This window comes from Bombus fervidus, chromosome 12 (assembly GCF_041682495.2).
Source record: "Bombus fervidus isolate BK054 chromosome 12, iyBomFerv1, whole genome shotgun sequence".
Taxonomy (NCBI): Eukaryota; Metazoa; Arthropoda; class Insecta; order Hymenoptera; family Apidae; genus Bombus; species Bombus fervidus.
The window spans coordinates 5305235-5326527 of record NC_091528.1 but is presented as its reverse complement, the minus strand read 5'-3'; the positions used below and the strand labels follow the sequence as shown (position 1 = coordinate 5326527).

The 21293-nt window shown below is 34.0% G+C and overlaps 4 protein-coding genes across 11 annotated transcripts; 2 read left to right on the top strand and 2 right to left on the bottom strand.

The window, feature by feature from the left end:
• Positions 1-491: 491 nt before the first annotated feature.
• LOC139992969 (transcription factor 15) lies at positions 492-2436 on the bottom strand. The gene is made up of 4 exons (XM_072014307.1): positions 2318-2436; positions 1644-1968; positions 960-1308; positions 492-688 (listed from the first exon to the last, which is right to left on the bottom strand). Exons 2-4 carry the CDS (start codon positions 1718-1720, stop codon positions 650-652), a joined length of 465 nt encoding a protein of 154 aa, XP_071870408.1. The 5' UTR covers positions 1721-1968; positions 2318-2436; the 3' UTR covers positions 492-649.
• LOC139992957 (uncharacterized) lies at positions 2318-14773 on the bottom strand. 8 transcript variants are annotated; one of them, XM_072014278.1, is made up of 9 exons: positions 14543-14773; positions 13370-13511; positions 11258-11617; positions 11048-11128; positions 7566-10971; positions 6483-6761; positions 4587-4785; positions 4423-4491; positions 2318-2436 (listed from the first exon to the last, which is right to left on the bottom strand). In XM_072014278.1, the coding sequence occupies exons 2-8, from the start codon at positions 13415-13417 to the stop codon at positions 4425-4427; spliced, it is 4440 nt and encodes a 1479-aa protein (XP_071870379.1). In that variant the 5' UTR covers positions 13418-13511; positions 14543-14773; the 3' UTR covers positions 2318-2436; positions 4423-4424. The 8 variants fall into 8 exon arrangements, with proteins under 8 accessions (XP_071870379.1, XP_071870378.1, XP_071870380.1 ...); XM_072014277.1 differs by lacking the exon at positions 2318-2436 and having other exon boundaries at positions 2686-4491; XM_072014279.1 differs by lacking the exon at positions 2318-2436 and having other exon boundaries at positions 2686-4491; positions 11258-11599.
• Positions 14774-15826: 1053 nt separating this feature from the next.
• Positions 15827-16963, top strand: LOC139992968 (protein dj-1beta). Its single transcript, XM_072014306.1, has 4 exons — positions 15827-16034; positions 16240-16398; positions 16461-16650; positions 16715-16963. The coding sequence occupies exons 1-4, from the start codon at positions 15852-15854 to the stop codon at positions 16834-16836; spliced, it is 654 nt and encodes a 217-aa protein (XP_071870407.1). The 5' UTR covers positions 15827-15851; the 3' UTR covers positions 16837-16963.
• A 134-nt stretch (positions 16964-17097) lies between these two features.
• On the top strand, positions 17098-19799 carry LOC139992960 (uncharacterized). Its single transcript, XM_072014288.1, has 2 exons — positions 17098-17253; positions 17416-19799. The coding sequence occupies exons 1-2, from the start codon at positions 17221-17223 to the stop codon at positions 19579-19581; spliced, it is 2199 nt and encodes a 732-aa protein (XP_071870389.1). The 5' UTR covers positions 17098-17220; the 3' UTR covers positions 19582-19799.
• Positions 19800-21293: the final 1494 nt, after the last annotated feature.

Here is a 21293-nt window from a genome sequence, read left to right as displayed (position 1 = left end):
ACCGAATAAGAACACTGAAATTGAAACGAGAAACGAGAACGGAGAGAAAAACTAAAATGTGCTTCCTCACAGCATTGTTGACTTCGAAAGACTGAAACATTCGCCGCCGTACCGCTCTCATCATTATACCATCTGTAACTTTATTAATATCCCAATAAATAAATTTTTTACACATTTATTACTACTAGAAATATATTCAGTAACTTTTATGATGAATTTTTACTTTAAAAAAAGCAGGTATTTTATCAAATAATATATTCGATGAAATATCACAACATTAGTTTGACTCCAGTAGCACTGGTGATTATACGGATATTTGATGTTCAAATGTTATGAAAAAATAAATGATATTTGAATACATAGGTTAAAGAATTCACTTTTATTTCCCTGTATATGAATACAAGCTACGATATATTATTTATTAGTTATAGCTTTAATTTTATATCTTATTTGTTATTTAATATAAATCTGGGGTAACAAAGGCGATGGAGTTAATAGATACAATATAAACTTTATTAAACTTAATAATATTCGTATATATACAAGAAATGTACAGTAAATTATTTATGTATATCTTAATCTTTATACATTGCTTAGGTCGATAGATGTTCGATAGATTTCTCAAAAACAGTATACATATGTTCTCCTTTCAATAATTTGAAATTGCTCCTGAAGTAATATTTAAGTTCTGAAATTTACAAAAATCATAGGTTATAATTCTTTTGACAAGATCCACATTTTATTTTTATAAAAATAAAAAACTATATATATATAGCTTTCTAAATATATAATTTTTTTCATCTACGAAATAATATAGTAAATTATGACAAAGAATGAATTTTACTATATATATATATAGTAAATATATAGTAACATATATATATATATATGTATAGTTTTGTTAAGTAAATAAAAAGTAACTCGATAATTAATAATATTACCATTTATCATTAACTTACATATTTTTTGTGCATAGCAAGGCAAAAAGTGCAGACTTGCGGCCTTGTTTGTGAATCAGTCCAATAATTTGTTCCGTAAAGTCCAGTGCTATCCTCAACGCGTAAACACGGTTGATCTATAGGACCGGCAACAAGAACAGCACCCAAATGGCTGATGTAACTGCTCGCTAATCTCAATGTCTCTATTTTTGATAATTTCCTATCCGCAGGTTCCGTTGGTATTAAAGTTCTCAAGGTACTGAAAGCCGTGTTCACACTGCAGAGCGAAGATTGGATTTCTTGAATTTCGCGTTTGGATTCCTTACCCTCGCTTAGAGTATTCGCGAATTTTTCATAACTGAATATTCTCCTGAACCAAAAGACGAACATCTCGTTTACACACTACTCAAAGTAATTGGAGAAGGTTCTGTTGTACAATTATAATTCAAGACATATATAGTAATTTAATTATCTTATTAATTTGTCATTAACAAGTTATTCAAATAAATATTCCTCTAATTACTTTGAACAGTACAGTATCCCATTCTCTGTAATTTAACTTTTAAGTTTGTATTATTGTGTCTTTACAGAGTATATAAACATTTTAAGCATTATTTTAATGTTTTATTATTATGTCTTAAAAAGTATATTTTTAATGTCATGGAAAAAAAGATGATTATTTTATGATTAAAGATATATTTTCACCTATGAGTGCGATCCCTTTCACGTGCGTTCGCTTGATAACGTTGCTTTGATGATTCCTCTTTCTTTCGTGCAGCCATGCTGCACTGTGCCGTTATCAGTTAATCGTTAAATAACTACAGTAACTCAAAAGAGGCGTCCGACCACACTAGCGGTTCGTTTATGAATGACTAAGCCGCTGTGGCTTCCTTCGTTTCCTCCAGGATTCCCTCTTCCCCGATGTGCGTTGCCGTTAACCCCCACCCTACCCCTTCCCTTTACTAGAATACACATGTGAAATACACGTGCATCCGATTAGGGGCGAACGAGCCACTTGCACCATGTTTGGCTAGTAAAAACAGAATACGTTAATAATAATTTCGAAAATATATATAAACATAACAAAATAAGTATGTATATATAAATAATAGAAAGTAACATTTACTGAAGTCGTATTCAATTTTTAAAAAATTGAAATACATGAAATTAAACATTTTTGTCAAATCATGCATAGCAGTCAAAAAAAGAAATTGTTAACTAAATAAATTACAGAATTAGAATAGATTAACTAGTTAAAAATACAGAAATGAGTAGTTTGGGTAAACTAATAGCTATATTAATATAAAGAAATTGAAAAAGCATCCTAAAAGCGTCCCCCAAAACTATTAAGTACTAGGAATAATTCTCTTGATGATTACCTTCTTATTAATATATAGAGGTATCTTGAAAATAATTTTTTCTAATATTCTTTCAACAGTTTGCGCTTTTGTAACATAGGAAATAGTTTCGGAATGGTCAACGTGACACTTGTTTCCTTCTACAGACAGAGACATAGAAACATACATAGATGTGATGACTCCCACGTAAAGTGGTCGGAGGCTGGGTTTCACATTACGGTCAATAAAAACCAACCGACGACCGGTAGAAAGAGCGAGGAAAACAAATACCATGTGTAAAATTAATTAGGCTAGGTCTGATGTTAGTTTCTGACTGATTCATGACTGGCCTTTTTATAAATTCGTAGAATATTATAGCGTTGGATATAAATTACCGTGACACGAAAAAATAGTGTATTTTATAAGACAGGCATTTATTTTCTGTCCAGGGAATCCAGTGACAGGCAAACTGGTAATAAGAAATTATACAATGATTTGATCTTCTGATCACATAAAATTTTCCATTTGACGTATTCACTTTTCCTATTTTCTCTGGTAACAGATTAATGAAGAAAAAACTGTCTGCTTGAGATTACGTTGTATTAACGTAAATGTATATAATTCTCCCACAGATAGTTTTATGGTGACATAGGAAAAATATATTATAGTCTCGTAAGTGCAAGCAGACATTGACAGTACAATGATCATTCCACATCTGAATCATACTTTTTCATTCTGAAAATGATATCGAATATTTCTTTGTGAAGAAATTAGAGAAAAAAAGATACGATAAAACTGGATGTTCCTATGAAATATTTTACTTAATTAAATAATTACATTACACTGAATTAATTATATAGCAGAAAATTTATATGTTCGAATTGTCGTCAGAATAAAGGATCATTTTTCTTAAGCATTTACTCTTTTCTCTTTCATTGAAAACACGCATTAATTTCCAGTGCCTGCACAGTGCATACAGAATATTTTTGTGAACATTACACACGATGAAAGATTATGCGTTCGCTCACATCATTTTTCTACAAACTTTTTTTGACTTTGGTCACTTCGTTACAAAGTTTGCTTTTTTACCATTTTTTTTGTGTTTTGTTCTTTAATTACTAATCAGCCGCTCGATCAAACTAGTATCAAACGCTCGTGGTCTTCAGAGTAAAATCTTAAAAGGATACATATAGAAAATATACAAATTGTCCGACACAGAAATTACAATAATTATTTAAAACTTAAGTTACATCTTATGATACGCTAAAACACGAAAAGTCTGCGAGAAAATCATTTATGAATTGTTTCATGATGCACAGACAGTTAACATGTTCGGGAAGCTATTCTAAAGATTATAAAATTATTATTCGTCTCAAAAACACAATTTGTGTTCGTCGGTATATAATCGAGTGTTGTAGATTGTAAAATAAACGGACAACGATTTACTTTCCTGCACGTAAGCACGAAAGAGTTAAAAAACAAAAAAAGAAGAAACACGGTGAACCACTTCTCTTCTGAACACTTTGGCATTATCACCGCTGTGAGAAATGAAATCAAACGGAAATGAATCTCGTTTGAGCATATGGTAATATCGTGGTTTCGATAATATATATAATATATATAGAAATTTCAAACAAATTTACACGTCAAGCGGTCGCTATATTTATATATATATAAATATATATATTTATATATATATAAATATATATATATAAATATACATAAATATAAATATATATTTATATATATACATACACATATTTATATATATATAAATTTCAATCCTCCATAGTGCTAGATAAATCTAGCTCTATCCTTTAAATCATGTCATATTTACACTAAAAAGTTACACGTCGTAACAATCCTTACGTTTTTATATTCTCGTTAATTACTTAACTTTAAAGAAAAACCGTAAAAATAATTTTTGATCATAAACGTAAGGTCAGCGATCTTGAGCAGATCGTTTCTATTTTTTTTTTTTTTTGTTTATCCTTGCACCTTTTTTCTTATATCTTTTTTTTTCAATTGCAAAGCATAACGTCTTGTGCTCGATCACCGCCTGACGAGTACTCGTTAATTGTTTCTAACGAGGACCGTCGCGTCCCTAATTATAAAGGATAATCATTAGAATATATAAATACAATTACACTTAAGGGCGTGATCCACGTGCAGCTTCTTCCAGTGCGCGAACTTTAAGCTCACGTTCGCGCTGTTGTCTAAAAAACACCCTTTGTTAGTCCGATACCACTGGTCGTCTAAATCAAGCATACGTATAATTGTATAGCTTTGTTATGGATTTCAAAGGACGAACCTTAGATATTCCTCGTGGTGTGCAACAAGCGATGCATGAGGAGGGAATCGATCGCGTTCCATCATTAGATGACGTTGTAATTGCTCGTGATGCGCCGCCATATCCGCGTACGGTCTTCCAAGAAGTTCCGCGGGATGAAGAGCCAGTGCTGGGTCACGGGGCATTAAGCCTGGTCGAGGATAATTTGCACCAGCTGCCGCTGTAGAGATAGAAAACATTAGTAAATTGTAAAAGACGATCGTGTTGCCTTCATAAGATAAATAAAGCCTTGAGAAAACTTATAGATAGACGGGCATGCATGATGAAGCGTGAGATTTGTTGGACGATATTTTTGGTTTCGTATGCCGCTGCACTGTAACAACTTTCTTCTTTCTCTATTCACTGTCCAAAATTAACTGGTCGCCCAAAACAGGATTAACTCTTATTTCTTCATCTCGCATTCAATCCTTGCAATATTACACAGAAATACCTTTACTATCTAGCATAGATGAAAATACCAATAAGAAGTAAATTAATTAGTAAATTTAAAAATTAATTTCCAGGTAATATATAATAAAAACAAATTTAATACAAAATTATTTTGTAAGATCAAAATATCACATTTCATACTCCAGGGACTAATACAAATGCTACACTTGTATGATTACTCTTAAACGATCCTGAACAATCAGTTGATTTTGGATAGATTTATATAATGACATTATTAAGATGTTATAATAGGATGATATGATAATAAAAACATATAGACGTTATGTTGCTGTAATGTTGATAAATTATGCAAGTAATGTGCAGTTTTTAAAAGAGTATTGTCATAAATGGATAATAAATATCATAAATGTTTGTGCAGTACAGACACATTGTGTCACTCCCATTCACGCACGTACCACACACACAATCATTGCAGTTTACTTAAAGGTAATTCACGCTATTAAAAACTCATAGAATCTTTATTGATGAATCGTACCTTCACCCAGAAACTGCGCTCGATGATCGATAAGCTCTGGTTTCAAGTTAATATAATATGGCATAGCGAGAAAAGCGACAGAAAAATGCAAAAAAAATTTTTGCCGCAGAGAAAAATTTATATTTCTCTCTATATTTTTATTGTCTTTTTCTTTATGAAAAAGGTAAGCTGTTGGTGGCAGTTAGAATGCTTTCCATTTAAGTTAGAGTGACTGATATTAAATTGATTAGGTGAAAAGCACGTTACAGTACGCTTACACGCAATTGACCGCTTTACCGATCACGGACTCGTTATCTTACAAAAAAGAAAAATAAAGATTCAGAGAAATCTTACTACTCAAAAAATCTTATAAGATCATCTCCTAACTTTACGATTTTACTTTAAAAATTGAATATATGTGATTCTTATATGTTAATTTACGCTTGATTTTACATTTTCAATTGTATCAATACAAAATTAAATTACAATTGTAGAACTAATCGCTCGTAAACGTTTTCAAATTACAGAAATGTTCTCAGTAGACTGGAGATGTTTATATAAATTCATATTGTTATAAACACAACTAAGAAAATGGAACCTATGCAAAGATTTATCCCACTTTCTAAATATAATATATATAAAATATAAAATGAAATAGAATATATGATATAAATATAAATATGAATATTCTTTATACATATCTCTATATTAAGTCTGTACATCTTTAAATTCTCTATAAATGCATAAATATCCGCAATCTACTTATCAAATTTAATCAAGATTAAAAAAGTCTAATATCTATGCTCTTATGGGCAAAAGTAAAATCGTGATATACTTATACACATGTATATATAAAAGAAATCCTTGTTGGTTCTAAGATTATAGAGATAGTCGGTGAAAGGAGCGATCATCGTGCGGGAGCGTACTCAAACATCCTGATTTATAGGACCTACCAGGCAGGGGGAATCCAGCTGCAGCCGCAGCCGCTTCCTGCTGTTGCTGAGCCTGTTGCTGGGCCTGCTGCTGTCCCGGATGTAAGTGTAAGTGCGTATGCGCATGCGTATGCGCGTGAGTGTGAGCATGATACTCGGGCGAAATGCCAGCCATCTGCAACCGGACCATCGGGTCAGCAGCTAGAGCCAGTCGCTCGTCCAGCTGGCCGTGGTGATGAGCCGCTACGGGATGGCCAGCCCCTGCACCCGCTGGCCCCCCGCCGGCTGCAGTCGGTATCCCTAAACCCGACAGCGCCTCGATCAAACATACTGTCCCAGTCGTACTCTTAATTCTAACCAGCTACATAGTAGTTCTCCCGACAATGAATTCTTTTTTGATTTTTTTTGCGGCACTCTTCTGTCAGATCTTCGACCGATAGCTGCGTCTTACATCACTACTTGATCATTTGGTAATTATATGACGAACACAAGAAGCAGCTAACATTCGAAAACAATCATTATCTCGCTTTATCCCTAAATTAACGTTGTCCACCGAATGAAGTCACTTTAATAATTTTGTTTCGCTTTGACAACAGAATAATCATATATTTATGGTATTAGAATACAAGCTCCATGAGTTTTGGGATTGTAATTTGGACAACGCTGATTTAGGTTCTAAACTCGGTCGAATCTCGCCAATTTTCTCAATCAAATCAAAATCATAATCGCTGTTCGAGGTTCTCGGATATAAAATGTATTCTTTTGAAAAGTTGTTCTGACTTCTTGTCCGTATTGTAGCTAATTGCATCAGAAATTTAACACCATAGCCTTAATATGGTAAATGATTACAAACTCTAATTTGTAATCATCTACTCAAGTTTGTACTTGACATGATAAAGCCAGCTGCAATGCAGCTAAGAGTACTGGAACAACGTTTTAAAAAGTTACAGCTTACATCTGAAATCCTGATCAGTAGCAACCCGGGCCATGAAAGCCTAAAATCACTCATCCATAGTTAATTTTGCGTTCAGTCCAATATGCGAGAAGAAAGATACGCATTTCGAGGGGAATGGTAGACCCTTACTGGTAGAGAGTTAACATTACCTAGTCTTTCTAAACGTTCTCTTTCCAACTGACTGGGCCCAGGCGGTGCTCCATAAAGACTGAATTGGTGAAGAGCCTGAGGAGGTCCTGACGGCCCAGGAGCGAGTCCAGCGGCCGCGTAACGTCGATGAATTTCCAACCAATGTGGATCCACTGGCGCTGGCATAGGTCTAGGCGTTCCCTTCAGAAGCTCCTCTTTTAGTCGATCGTTTAATTCTCGTTCGCGTAATTCTCTTATCTCTCGTTCTCTCTTCTCACGTTCTAAATGTTCTAGTTCTAAGCGTTCTCGGGCAGCAGGACTATACATGTAATGTAACATTGGATCTGGTGGCGCAGGATGTCTAGCAGGTGAAAATGCAGCGTGTGGCCGAGCGTACTCGGACAACTGTCTCAAAGCAGGAGTATCAGCGTAGGATCCCGGTCTTGCCGCATATCTGTCATATGGAGACACGACAGGCTCAAGAGGACCACGACTGGGCGGCTTACATGTTTCTGGCTGCTTCTCAGGCGTGGTCATTTTCCTAGCTTGTTGCGCCGCAGCTCTATCACGTTCCTCTCTTTCCCTCTCTGCCTGCTTTCTCGACCTTTCCTCTCTCTTTCTTGCTAACTTTGAATCTGGGACAGGTTTGAACATTAGATCTGTTCTGGTGCAAGAATTGTTCTCGCCTCGGTTCCAATGTCGTAGAAATATGGCGGATTGTGATCTGTGACATTCAGAATCTTCAATTCGAGGCTCTGGAGATGGGCCTCGTGGGCTTGGTGGTTCTTCTTGTTCTTGTTCTACGAGGTCAGGTTCTATTTTAGGTTCAGGAGCGACTGGAGGCTGAGATTGCGGCGGTCTATGGTGATGATGCGCTGAGCTACTGGATGTCAGACATGTGGTTGGAACTAGCGATGGCTTACGTTGAGTATTATGTGAACTGTGCGACGAAGAGTGACTATGAGAACTGTGAGAGGAGATGGTCAACAGTTTGTCGTGATGCAGAGCCGTGGCTTGATGCATTGTAGAAGAGTGATGATGCGTCGCGATGAGATTCTCTCCTTCTTCTCTCGTTGTCACACTGGAACTCGTGCTTGAATGATGTGCCGTCATCATAGTTGTACTTTCTTGACTTCTTTGTGGGGATGGAGGAGGGATTGCGTGGGGAACACCGTAAGGATATGGTGGAAACGAGGGATAAGCACCAACTGGAGCATAACCTGGGTAAGCATGAGGATGATATGGATGCATGGCGGTAAATAATGAGTGATGCATCAAGGGATGGTGTGGGTGGAATGGATGAGCCATATGAGGACTTGGTTGCTGGGCTGGATGCATCACAGGCTGTGGAATAGATGTAGGTGGTGGTGGAAGAGTCGGTGTTGGGGAAGCTGCCACAGATTGTATTTGAGGAACAGGTTGACTGGTTGGTATGGAGTGCTTGCTAGGTGTTGGTGGTTTGCTGGAACTATCTGGATCTTTTTTAATATTCTCCAAACTCGGACCAGGAAAACCAGACTGAAAACCAGGAACTTTGACTTCCTTTAAACTTTGAAGCGGATCTGGCTCAGGAGGAATAATCTCTTGTTTGATCTTCAAATTTTGAGGCTCCATCGGTGGCGTTCCAGCTAAATTGTACATCGGTGACGGTTTCTCCATGGATAACATTCCACTTGACTGAATTGGTTGGAACAGATTATTTGATTCATTTCTCTCAGACTCGTTATTTTCTGGTCTTTCTGGTATCCTCTCTGGTATTCTATCAGGTATCCTACTATCTCTAATCCGTTCCGGAGGTAGTCTGTCGTCGGAAATTCGTTCGGACATTCTGTTTTCAGAAGACATGACGGTTAAGCCAAGTGGTTGTGGCGAACTCGGCAACTGAGGCATCTGCGTCATGTTCGTTGGTATGCTTTGCGAGATATTGAGGTTCAATGGTGGTCCCGGTATGCTTTGAGGCATATTTTGAGTACTTGACAAGTTCTCACCGTGTGCTCGAAGGTTTTGCGTTGGTCCCATGTTTTGCGCATTTGACATATTCTGCGGTATGTTCGGCGGCATCTGCATACTCTGTGATAAGTTTTGCGGCACATTCTGAACAGGAGGAACATTGGGTGTGTACTGCATATTAAGTGGCAGTCCTTGGTGCGTTGGAGACATGATCTGCGTGTTCTGCATGCCCTGTGAACCAGTCGAAGCACAAATACCACTGTTCTGCATCGACTGTGACAAATTACGTGGCATATTTTGACTCATATCGTTCATATTTAACGACTGCGACGTGGTCAAATTCAGCTGCTGTTCGGGCTCCTTCATATCTTCGTTAGATGGTGACATGGCTGGTTCTATTGGCATAGGTTCCAACTTTAATGGCTGATTCATAGCTAAAGGAACATCTTCTATTTGATCCTTTGTTTCTACTGATTCTTCCAATAACGGTTTCTTTTCCAAGGTGTGGATAACAGGAACAGAAATTGGTAAAGTCTGTATAGGCGTTGGTACGGGGGTAGAAACTGGAGTTGGTTCAGAAGGCTCTTCCGGTGTGGTTACTGCTGGACTAACAGGCTCTTCAGTTGGCACTGTAACAGGAGTAGGTTGATTTTCGTTCGTATCACCTTCTCCTTCCCTTTCAGGTTCATCCATGAGAGAGTTGCTATCGGTCGTGAGAGACTCCGAAGGACTCTCAGGACGTTCACCAGGACGTTTTCGCTTCTGAGACTCCTTGTCCTCGTCCACTTCATCCGTCTGAGGTCGTTTTTGACCTTTCTTCGGCGTCTCTGGCTTACTAGATTTTTTCTTATTCTTGTCTGGCGTCTGTTGTTGTTGCTGTTGCTTTTCCTGATCAGGAGTATCCGTTCCTCCTGTACGTCGTGGTCTTGCAGGTCTAGGCGTTTCCTTGGCCTTATTTCTTGTACGCATTCTCCCTGGGCTATCTGGTGATTCCGCAGGCACAGGGCGGAACAGATATGGTGGCGCAGGCGGTAGTTCTCCGGTCTTCTTCAAATGTGTCCTGCATTCCGTACAAAGCAATAACCTGTCCTTGCCAGCTACCTGATAATCCTTCGAATTAGTTGAAAAACAATGTTGACACGAATGCGTTGCTCCGTTAGTGTTTGTGTCTCTGGAATCACTATCCTCTTCCGAGTTATCGTCTTCTGTTACGGAACTAATTTCTCCACCAGGATTATTGCTCGCAGGTGTCCCAACAGGTACAGTTTCCGGTTCCGAGACAGGCTCCTTCTGATTGACGTTAGCTGGTGGAGTATCTTTGGGTGGAGTGGGCACCTCTTCTTTGGGAGTGCCAGCACGCGAGTTTCGCGTGTTACGAATTCTTCTAAGCGAACCCTGTCGCCTTCTTCGATGAGGTCGGTTATTATTCGCTCCTGGCGTTTTCTTCCATAAATAGTAGAATTCAACCAATTCCGGCTAAAAGTAAAGGAAAAAAGAAGCTTTGCTACCTACTCTCTCAAGTCTCACTTTACTTTCTCTCAAATTTCATTACCGTGTCTTTATGAGGTAAGAGATCCTTTCTGATTCTTGAGAAATTTTTTCCAAATTGCCGAAGTCCTTTGACGAAGCGTTTCTATAGGACAGATCGATGACCAATTAAATGGAAGTCTGATCTTTCCTTGCCAATTATGAGATCACATACGTACAATCACGATAAAGAAACTACTTAATCAATTTTCCAGATTTTGTCACTTCTACTTACAGTTTCCTCCTCAGACCACTTTTTGTCGATGCCTTTAGGTACAGGACATTTAACCAAAGCTTGCAATGCTCTTCCTGGATCATAGCCAGAGTCGTGCAAGATATCCAGAGCATTGATAGTCGTGTCGTCACGGGAAGCAGCCACACAACCGTCATCCGGGGATCCTCCATCACACATACCAGCAAACGCAGCCATAGATCGAGCTGCCCTTAAGTACATCAGAAGATCCCCGTCCAATGCCATAGCTGGAATCCATCTTAGCTCCTCTCGTTCTTTAGAAAACTCTGGATCAGGAAGCAGCTCTCCAGGAGGTATACCCGGCCGATACTCAGGCAAACGGGCCTGACAAGAAACCAATTCCTGTACCCAAAATTCGGGATTGTGCGTGGTTAGCACCAATGCCAAAGCGAGTTAGTTGTACGCACCTATACTCCGGCTTGCTTTTTGAAACTACACGAGCCAGTATAATTTTTTTCCATTCTGTTCCGTTTGTTACAATACTGGTACGAGAAGTAGCGTGAGTACTTTTATATTTGTGTACAAACTAATGATTATAAATATACGTATATATATAAGCATGAGAAACAAGACAAGTTAAAAAGATAACATATAATTATTATATACACGCATTGAGACTTGGTACCATTTAACAACAATTAGTCATGTTCATGTGTATATAAATTAAAGCTACAAGTTAATCTCCACTCGAACAAAAAACACATTCACTGTAACATATTTTCTGATATGAGCAGATGAACATGAATTGAGAAAATCGTAGCTAACGAATGAAAAACAATTATTTCACAAACAAATGTAACAAGATGACATTTACAAAATGAGAAGAAATTGTGATAAAATGATTATTCTGCGACTAAATACTTCTTCATAAAGTTCCTAACTTTAATATTTCGTAGATGGTTCAAGTAACCAATGGGTTATTACATAAAAATAAAATATTTTATAATTTCACCGTGACTGAAAACCACTATAAGTATAAAGTTAATCTTACACTTATACAATATTATCCTATAATATTATTGTTAGAATGCTCCGTCATAATAACTTTCATCATATTTAGGGTCTTCCAACAACAGTAGCAAACTCAGGGATAGTACTTGCGATGTGATTTAAGTGTTGTGGCTGTACTGTTAAGCAAGTAAAAAATTATAATTGTGACTTAAAGAATAACTATCATTGTTATTTGAACCATCGGCATACAACAAAGCTGTATAAGGAATAGGTAGGTATTTGTGCCATATAATGTTCAACTCTACAATTTTTTCTTTCAATGTGTATAAATATAAGATAGATATTAAGACTGCAACTTCTGAATGAAAATCTTTCGTATACATATGAATTTCAAGCACTAAGAAAACACTGGTGTTTCAATTATTCTAAACCTGTAACTAAGTACACGCCATGCACTTTAATAATTCTTGAAAATAATATGATGACTACACTGAATAGCATTGCAAAATAATTATACATTCTTATAAGAACTACGCAAGTATATCTTCATTTTTGGTTTTTTCTAAAGATATGTAAACTAATTGGGTACTAAAATATTTATAGTATGGATAAACAGTGTTTATGAATTATTAATAACATCTGATATACATATGATAATCTATTTTAAAAACAAAATTTTCAATGTATAAAGTAAGCATTTCTTACATTCACGAAAAACTATTAGCTTAAAAATTACTTGTTTGCTTATTTAATTCACACATATTATCAATTAATACGTACATATTGTTACTACTAACACAGTTTCAAACATCTCTGTTCCATACAAAGTTGTTTAAAACTATAAGTCCTTCAACAACTCTTAAATATACATATACTTAACAATGTAGGTAACAAATAACTTGAATATCACCCTAATTTTAGTTACATATAAGGGAAGAGTGAAATACATAAATGAGGAGCAATTACCATTGAACATATTAGGTATTGTGAAAAGAATGGTATCACAATTACCTGGTGCTTCAATGATGAACTCTGCCTTATCTATACATTCAGAATACACATTTCAGGAGAACAAGCCTTGAGTTAGGTACATTGTGCAATATAGCTAAGTAGCAAAAAAGGTTTTCAAGGTATATGGCAAACCTGGTGCGAAGGGCCAACCCGAATCTCGCCCTGGGTGCCGGCAGACATCTCCTCCTCCTCCGAAGCTCCACCGTCTTTCTCCAGCGTTTCAAGTGGCTTCTATCTTGGATTTTCAGTAAATTCCTATCATCCACCCCCTGAACTATATAGTCATTCTATCAGTATATTTATAATAACTGTTTAAGAAAAAGTACTGCTAACATGCTTCCTCTTTTTTTTAAATTAATGACCCCTTTTTCTATTATGATGTCAGTTATTATGGCATTATATTTTATTTTCCTCAAAGTAATAGCTACATTATGCAAATAATACCTTAAAGATACAAGTAAGTTTTTATAACGTCATTTGTCATTTTCTTTTGAAGCACCTTTTCCTATGTACGTTCTGCTCCCTAATGGCTCTATCATTTCTTGTCTCAAATACAACTAAAATATTTCTGAACTACAAGATATCAATATGGAAAGTACCCTACAAAAGGAATAAAATGTAACTATCAAATGTTTAATTGAAAAATTACATCCAACGATTTGTTTCATCAACACCTGAACAAAGTATAAATTTATACAACACAATTGAAATTAATGAAAGTACATATACATGTGTGTGTGTGTGTGTGTGTGTGTATACATGAACAAAATCCTGAAAAAATCAACCGTCTCATGTATACAATAGTGAAAAAAAATCGTATGTTCACAATGTCATGATTTACAAAAAGGAAACCAAATCCTCTTTCAATAACCCATCTTAACACACTAGCAATTACAATATATATCTCTACTTTCTTTAAGTGGTCTTGAGTCACGGTGAAAGCGGTATAGTTGGCATAAATGAGTTTTACATATAAAATCGAGACGCTTTATCGTCATCGTAACGCGATTAAAGCGTGCCAAGGAGCGATGGACATTGTAAAATTTTTCATTGACTCATCGACGTGCAATGTGAGAATACAGAGAGAAAAAAACCGACTATTTACACAATTTCGTCATATATGCAGAAAATACGAAAAAGGAACAGGAACACCGTGTCGAGCGGTAAGTTAATTATCGAATCCCGTTTCCATAGATTATAGGTTACGTGATAGAATTTTTCGTCACATCGCACCTCGTCCTGCCGGACTTCCGGGAGAATCGTTAAAATAAAGTGAAAAGCCATAAAATTTCAAGGCAAACTCACCCGTGATTAATGTTTCAACGACGTGCTTGCATTGTTCTCCCTAACGCAACTTCCTTCCACACATAAGCGATTATACACAACTGCGATTCACACCAATGAATAACCGATAAATATTTTAAGATTCACTACTAATTAACCATCGAGCACTACAGAATAATCTTACACAAATCAGTAGCCACAACACCCAAACGCAGCCATCTTGTACTGCGTTTTGTTTCGTTTTTCTTCTGTGGGGGTGCGTTCCGATTCCGCGTATTCCTTCGTTTCCTTTTCACAATACTTTTTCGGTGGCAATTTAAAAATTTGAAAAATTATTGTATTCTGTTCTATCACAGAGAATAGAGAATTATATCATAAAAAAATTGGAAGAATATTTAATATATGTAAAGAAGATAACCTAATTTGAATGTACGATTTGAAATCTTTCGAAGATAATTTCGTACGAATTTTTTTAATGTTAGAAATTACAAATGTTAGATGTAGATTTTTTAAAGTATGACCTTAGGCCTCTTACGTCTTACATAATTATTTGATAATTAATAATATTAAAGAATTCAATGTTACAGGTTATGGGTTATAAGTAGACTGCGCATTTTTATGTATTTATGGGAAATTTGATGACGAAAAAATGCACATAATGCATATAATATGGAAAAATATATAAAATACTCAAAGTAGAGTATTTATTATAATGTTTAGTAGATGAAACAAGTTGATATTTAAGTTCCATTTTTTTAGTCATACATTATATGTTCTCTTAGAATTTCTCTTTTATAATTCTAGGATTTTATTATTATTACATAAGATAATTATGACTTGCAATTTTTTAAGTTTATTATTTATTTCATCACCATATTTGTTATTGGTATACACAAAAATGTATTAATATTGACTTATGATTTGCAAAGTTTATAAAACAAATAATAATTTACTTCTAAATATTTCAAGATAAAGAAATACTTTTTTTTAAATTTAATTTTGTAGTATCTTTTCACCACTTATAAAATAGATAAATATGTAATTAGCTGAACTGACTGTTGTATTTTCTTTCCTGTGTAACATTATTAATAAAAATAAAACAATACTTTCCTACATTTTGAAACAAATTATCATTTAGTTATAGAAATTTAAATATAAAGAAATTATTTACAGAAATGATCTTCGAATTTTTATTTTGTACTATCTTTTTAGTACCTTTAAAATAGAAAAAATATAACAATGAGAAAGTTTATTCGAAATTAGACTATTATATTTAGCAATAGAGTACCAATAGCGCCAATGATCTCTTATTATCAACATCTAGTTACACATGTCAGTATTGTGCTGTGCTCTTTCACATTTTGTACAATCGAATTGCAAATTTCCGATAATTCTATTGAATAAAATAAAATATAGTGTAAACATGGGTAAAAAATCAGCACTTTTGTTAATAGCTGATGGCTCTGAAGAAATGGAAGCCGTAATAACAACGGATGTCTTACGTCGAGCTGGAGTATGTTTTTTTATTAGATATAACCTTAAATTACATATTTGCGTTTTAGATTTTAACACGCAAATTTTTTGTTAAATATACTACTTAACAAAAAATAACATCTTTCTCATTAATGTCAGTACATGAAATATTAATTTAATTTATAGATCATTATTTGTAAAAAAAGCTCTATGCAATCTTTTGTTACTAAAAATTGTATTTTTAGGTTGATGTTACTATTGCTGGTCTTACTGAGAGCTCATGTGTCAAATGCAGCCGTGATGTGAAAATATGTGTTGATGCAAAACTTCAAGATGCGGTTAATCAGAAATATGATGTTGTAATATTGCCTGGTGGTTTAGGTGGTTCAAAGGCATTTGCAGATGTAAGTAAAATTAGTGCTTATGTTTGAACATATATTAATTATCTTTTCTTTGCCTTGTATAGTCTGCAGAAGTAGGAAAGTTGCTACAACAGCAAGAACAAGAAAACAGACTTATTGCTGCTATTTGTGCTGCACCAACTGCATTAAAGGCTCATGGTATTGCAAAAGGAAAACAAGTCACATCATATCCTGCAATGAAAGATCAATTGGCAGATTATTATAAATATTTGGAAGATAAAGTTGTAATCGATGGTATGCATCTATTCATAAAATTCTACTTGCTATACAACAAATATTTTATTTATATACATTTTAGGTAATTTGATTACTAGTAGAGGCCCAGCAACTGCATTTGCTTTTGGCTTAGTTATTGCTGAAAAATTGATTGACAAACAGACAGCAGATAATGTAGCAAAAGCTATGTTGTATACAGAGTAAAAATCAATTTAACCCTTGCATAAGCATGTTATGTATATTATATGCATACGTTATTCATAATAGATGATTGTGTTTATGTATTAAAACTATGAATTTGAATTTAATAATAAATTAATATATGTTGTAATTATGGTATATTATTTTCCATTTTGCATAAATTCAGTAACCAAATGTATTTCCATTCAAAATTCCCGCCCATACGGTTGCCATTTTAATCAAATTTATCGAAAATTTAACATCTTCATTATTACATAGTCAATGCTTAAAATATTTGACATTTTACACGTGTCGATACAAACTAATGTATGTATGTTACTAATTATCGAACAGACAAATGTTCTATAAACTAAAAATATATTAAAACAAAACTGATGTTTGAGAAAAATGTTTGAGAGTGATGATTGGGATCTTGATCAGGTAAATTAAAAGCATTTTTTGTGTCAAATTTTATAAGTTTTGTGAAATAATTGTAGAAAATATTTTAAATAAAATATTATTTGTTCTTATGAGATACCATATCAGATAGACCATAAAATAACAAAGTAATTACACAAATAATTTTCTAATGTATATTTTTAGGATTTCTTGAATGACGTAGATGAGAAAGTAAATAATTATTATTCTCAAAAGGATAACCAAGAAAGTGAACCTAAAAGACGTAAAATAGATATAAATGATGATTCAATTTTTTCATTTGACCGTGATGTATCATGGAAAGAAAGTACCACAAATAAAAGTACAGAAAAATGTGATGAAAATAAAGACTCAAGAAAGAATTTAATTCTTGAAATATTTAATAAGAATGAATTTAAAGATGCGTTCAGTGATTTGAAAAATTTATGTGATAATACTTCATCAAACACCTCTGTGAATCAAGTACAAAGCTGTAAAAATAATCAATTACCTAGGAAAAATTTAGTACTTGGAATACTCAAAAACAAAAATATACAGGATAAAGTGATAGAAAATAATACAAAGAATTTAGAGTTTAAAAAAGCTGTACCAAAAATTAATGAAAAGTTAGAAAATACAGTACTCAATAATGAAAGAAAATGTCAAATCTTTAAGACTACTTCTAAAACTGAAAGTAGATCAAATAATGATAATTCTAAATCATCTTTGTTTGAGAATTCAAAGAAACAGTTATTGTGTAATGTGTTAAAGCAGAACCCTATAGACAATATACAAGCCAAAAATGATATTACAAAGAACTATTTACCTATATTTAAACCACAAATAGAGTCTAATAAGAAGATGACATTAATCAGAAAATTTCCTGGTCCAGCTGGGTTATTACCAGATGATATAGACACTAATATATCATGTATTTCATATTTAAATAGTTTGGAAGAAAGTGAGATGACAACGAAAGAGACTGATTCAAGTAATCTATCTGAATATTGTTCTCAAAACACAAAAAATCTATTTACAGAAGGTCCTTGGCAATTAATGTTGGGTGATTTACCAGATAATTTTCTAAAAGGTCATGATATTGCTACTACTAAACAAACAGCAAATATGAATGGTTTCAATAGTACAAAAGTTGAATTTTTGGCAGGAATAATAGAACAAATAGACTATAGTCACGATAATCCCCCTATTGTTTTGAAAGATTTCACGGATAAAATTCATGGAATTATACACAAAGATATACCACTTAAATATCCTGATTTGTTAGAACCTAATGTTGTTGTACTATTACATGATGTAGGTCTCTTAAGAACTTCTGGAACTTTTGTTTTGAATAAATATCAAATTTTAATTTCACCCTCCAGTTTGTTAGCAATTTATACTAGTGAAGGCACAATAGAACGTACAGAATATATGGAAGCAATTTTTGGAAATATTTCAGATGGTAGAATGAAGACAGAAGGAAACGAGAAAGCAGCTTGCATTTCTGCAACAGCTTTGGAGGCATACTCATCAAAAGGTGATAGTCAGTTTATTGAGAAAAACAATAGTAATAATAAAAAGCCAATATATTTCAGAAAGAATATAGAAAGTGTTACTAAAAAAGATTCAAGTTTCTCTACAAATTCGAACGAAATAGACGAAAATACAGACGAACCAATGGATTTTGACACTAATGTATCTTTTTCAGTGTCTTTCAATAAAATTACAGACACACAAATTGAAAAGAATTTTAATACTTCAATGTCTAAGACTTTAGAGCATGCAAAGGAAGAAAGTAAGAAACAAAAATCTAAACTGTCACTAACAAAACAAAAGGATAACGTACAGAATGATGATATAGAAAGAGCTAAAGATTTATTAAGATCTTTGAAAAGATCTACTCCAGATATAAATGAGAAAAAATTCTTTTCTCGTAATTTAAAAATTTTACAAACAAATGCTGAGCATTCAACAGCAGCAAATATCTCTCTTAAACGAATTGAGTCTGACAAATTAAATGATATGTTGTTTGAAAAAATGGGTATTGATAAATGCCCAGAAAAAACTGTTTCTTCAGCTTGTCATAAAGAAGTGGAACGTTCTTCTCCTTTTATACGATCTAAATTACTGCAGTTTAAAAATGCTGATACACTGACACTTCCAGAAAATTCTGCATCTACAGCTACATTAGATTCACCAAAAATACCTGATAAGTTGACAGAAAAAGAGCTTCTCAGAACTTCAAAATCTATGTGTGATAAACCTCGCGATACCGAAAATGACTCTGACGACGAAATGTTATCTCAGTTAGATATGGACATCATTTTCAGTAATTACAGTAATAAAAATTAAACATCGTTGGTACAATCTCACGAGTAATTTAACAGTTCGTTGAAAATCAGTTAAAATAATAAATATTGTTAAATCGAAAAGTTTTGAAAAATTTTATATTTACATACATTTACATTGCGTTACTTACATGCTATTGCAGAAATAAGATACTTGTAAATACTACATACTTCAATTTTTGTACATAAAAGAATAAATATATTTTTTTACTTTAAACAGAATATTGCAAATGTAGAAATTTTTCAATATAATAATATAAAACATGTTAATGAAATCATGAGTATGAATTTACATATTCAAGTATATTTCACTATTGCAAAACAGACAATTAGAAACAAGATACTAAAATTAACTATTGTATCATTGTAGCATTAAATATTCCATGCATTCTTATCTCATAGTTCAAGATTCTCTATTCATTAACTTCCAGATAAACGTTGTTTCACTGACATAAATGATAGCTTTGACCAAGAGAATTCTCATTCCTGTTATCTACTACTGAATATCATTACAATCTTCAATCGTAAATCGGTCGATCGGCAATCATCAGCATTATTTTTATACCGACTTCGGAAAAAAAGGGAGGTATCTAATTTGATAAGTAATCTTCTTCCTCTTTTTCTTTTTCATGTATGTTCACCGATTTCTACGAAACGGTTTGACCAATCGGGATGATTCCTTTTGTATCTCGTAGGACATGTTCTCCTACTGGTCCCGCCAAAAAAATGTATGGGTTTGTTTATTGTAAACTACCTTTTTTACAAAAATCTAATTTTAATGTTCGTCGATTATTCTCTGGATTGAATTATCAGGATGAAACCTTCTGTATCTTGTAGGACTAATTCACCGATTGGTCCCATTTACAAAATTTTTCCAATTTGTTTACTGTGAACTGTTGTTATTGCAAATGACCTATTATTATTCACCCATTTTATTTCATCGTGTCTGATAGTTTCTTCACAAACTCGTCGCTGGAAGCGATAAGATTGGGCAGTTGTTCAAAAGAGCAACGTAGATCTTGGGGAAATTCTTTTTGTCAAGATCAAGTATTTTATTTAGTGTAGTCTCTTGTAATTTATATACGGTTAATATCCAACTTAGAATTAAGGGTAATATTCTTCGCTCAACTTCTCCATAACCTTCGTTGTTACTACTGGAGATATTGAAATGTAGCTATCAGTATCTTTGAATCTGCTTGCAATGGATTCCCCGTCAAATTATATAAGTACTGATACTCCGGCAATTTTCCCACTTCTAGCTGATTTCTTCGAAGTGCTGGCCATGTAGATTCATTTACGATTTCCATTGCGTCGTTTATCAAACCATCAGAAATTGATATGTTTCGTCCCAACATAACTCGTGATTCCTTGGCTAATTTTATTGTATGCAACGGTCCTCTAGAATTACTCCTTCTTCGTGTACTGTATTCAAAGCAGCAGCCTGCAAGCGCTATTTCAAGTCGTGTTTCCGCCATAAAAAATATTATTCTCCGGATTCGTTTAAGAGGATTAAAAATTGAAATAAATAATAAATAGATAAAAATAAATTACCATCTTCTTAACGATAATGAAGATCATTCTACGTTGGCTTTGTAATATTGATCGCTATGCTAACAAATGTGAGATAAAAATTTTTCTAAAAAAAATGTTACCGACTTCGAAATTCGCTAGAAAGTATGAAATAATTTCTATTTTATTTATATTCTATTTCAACAC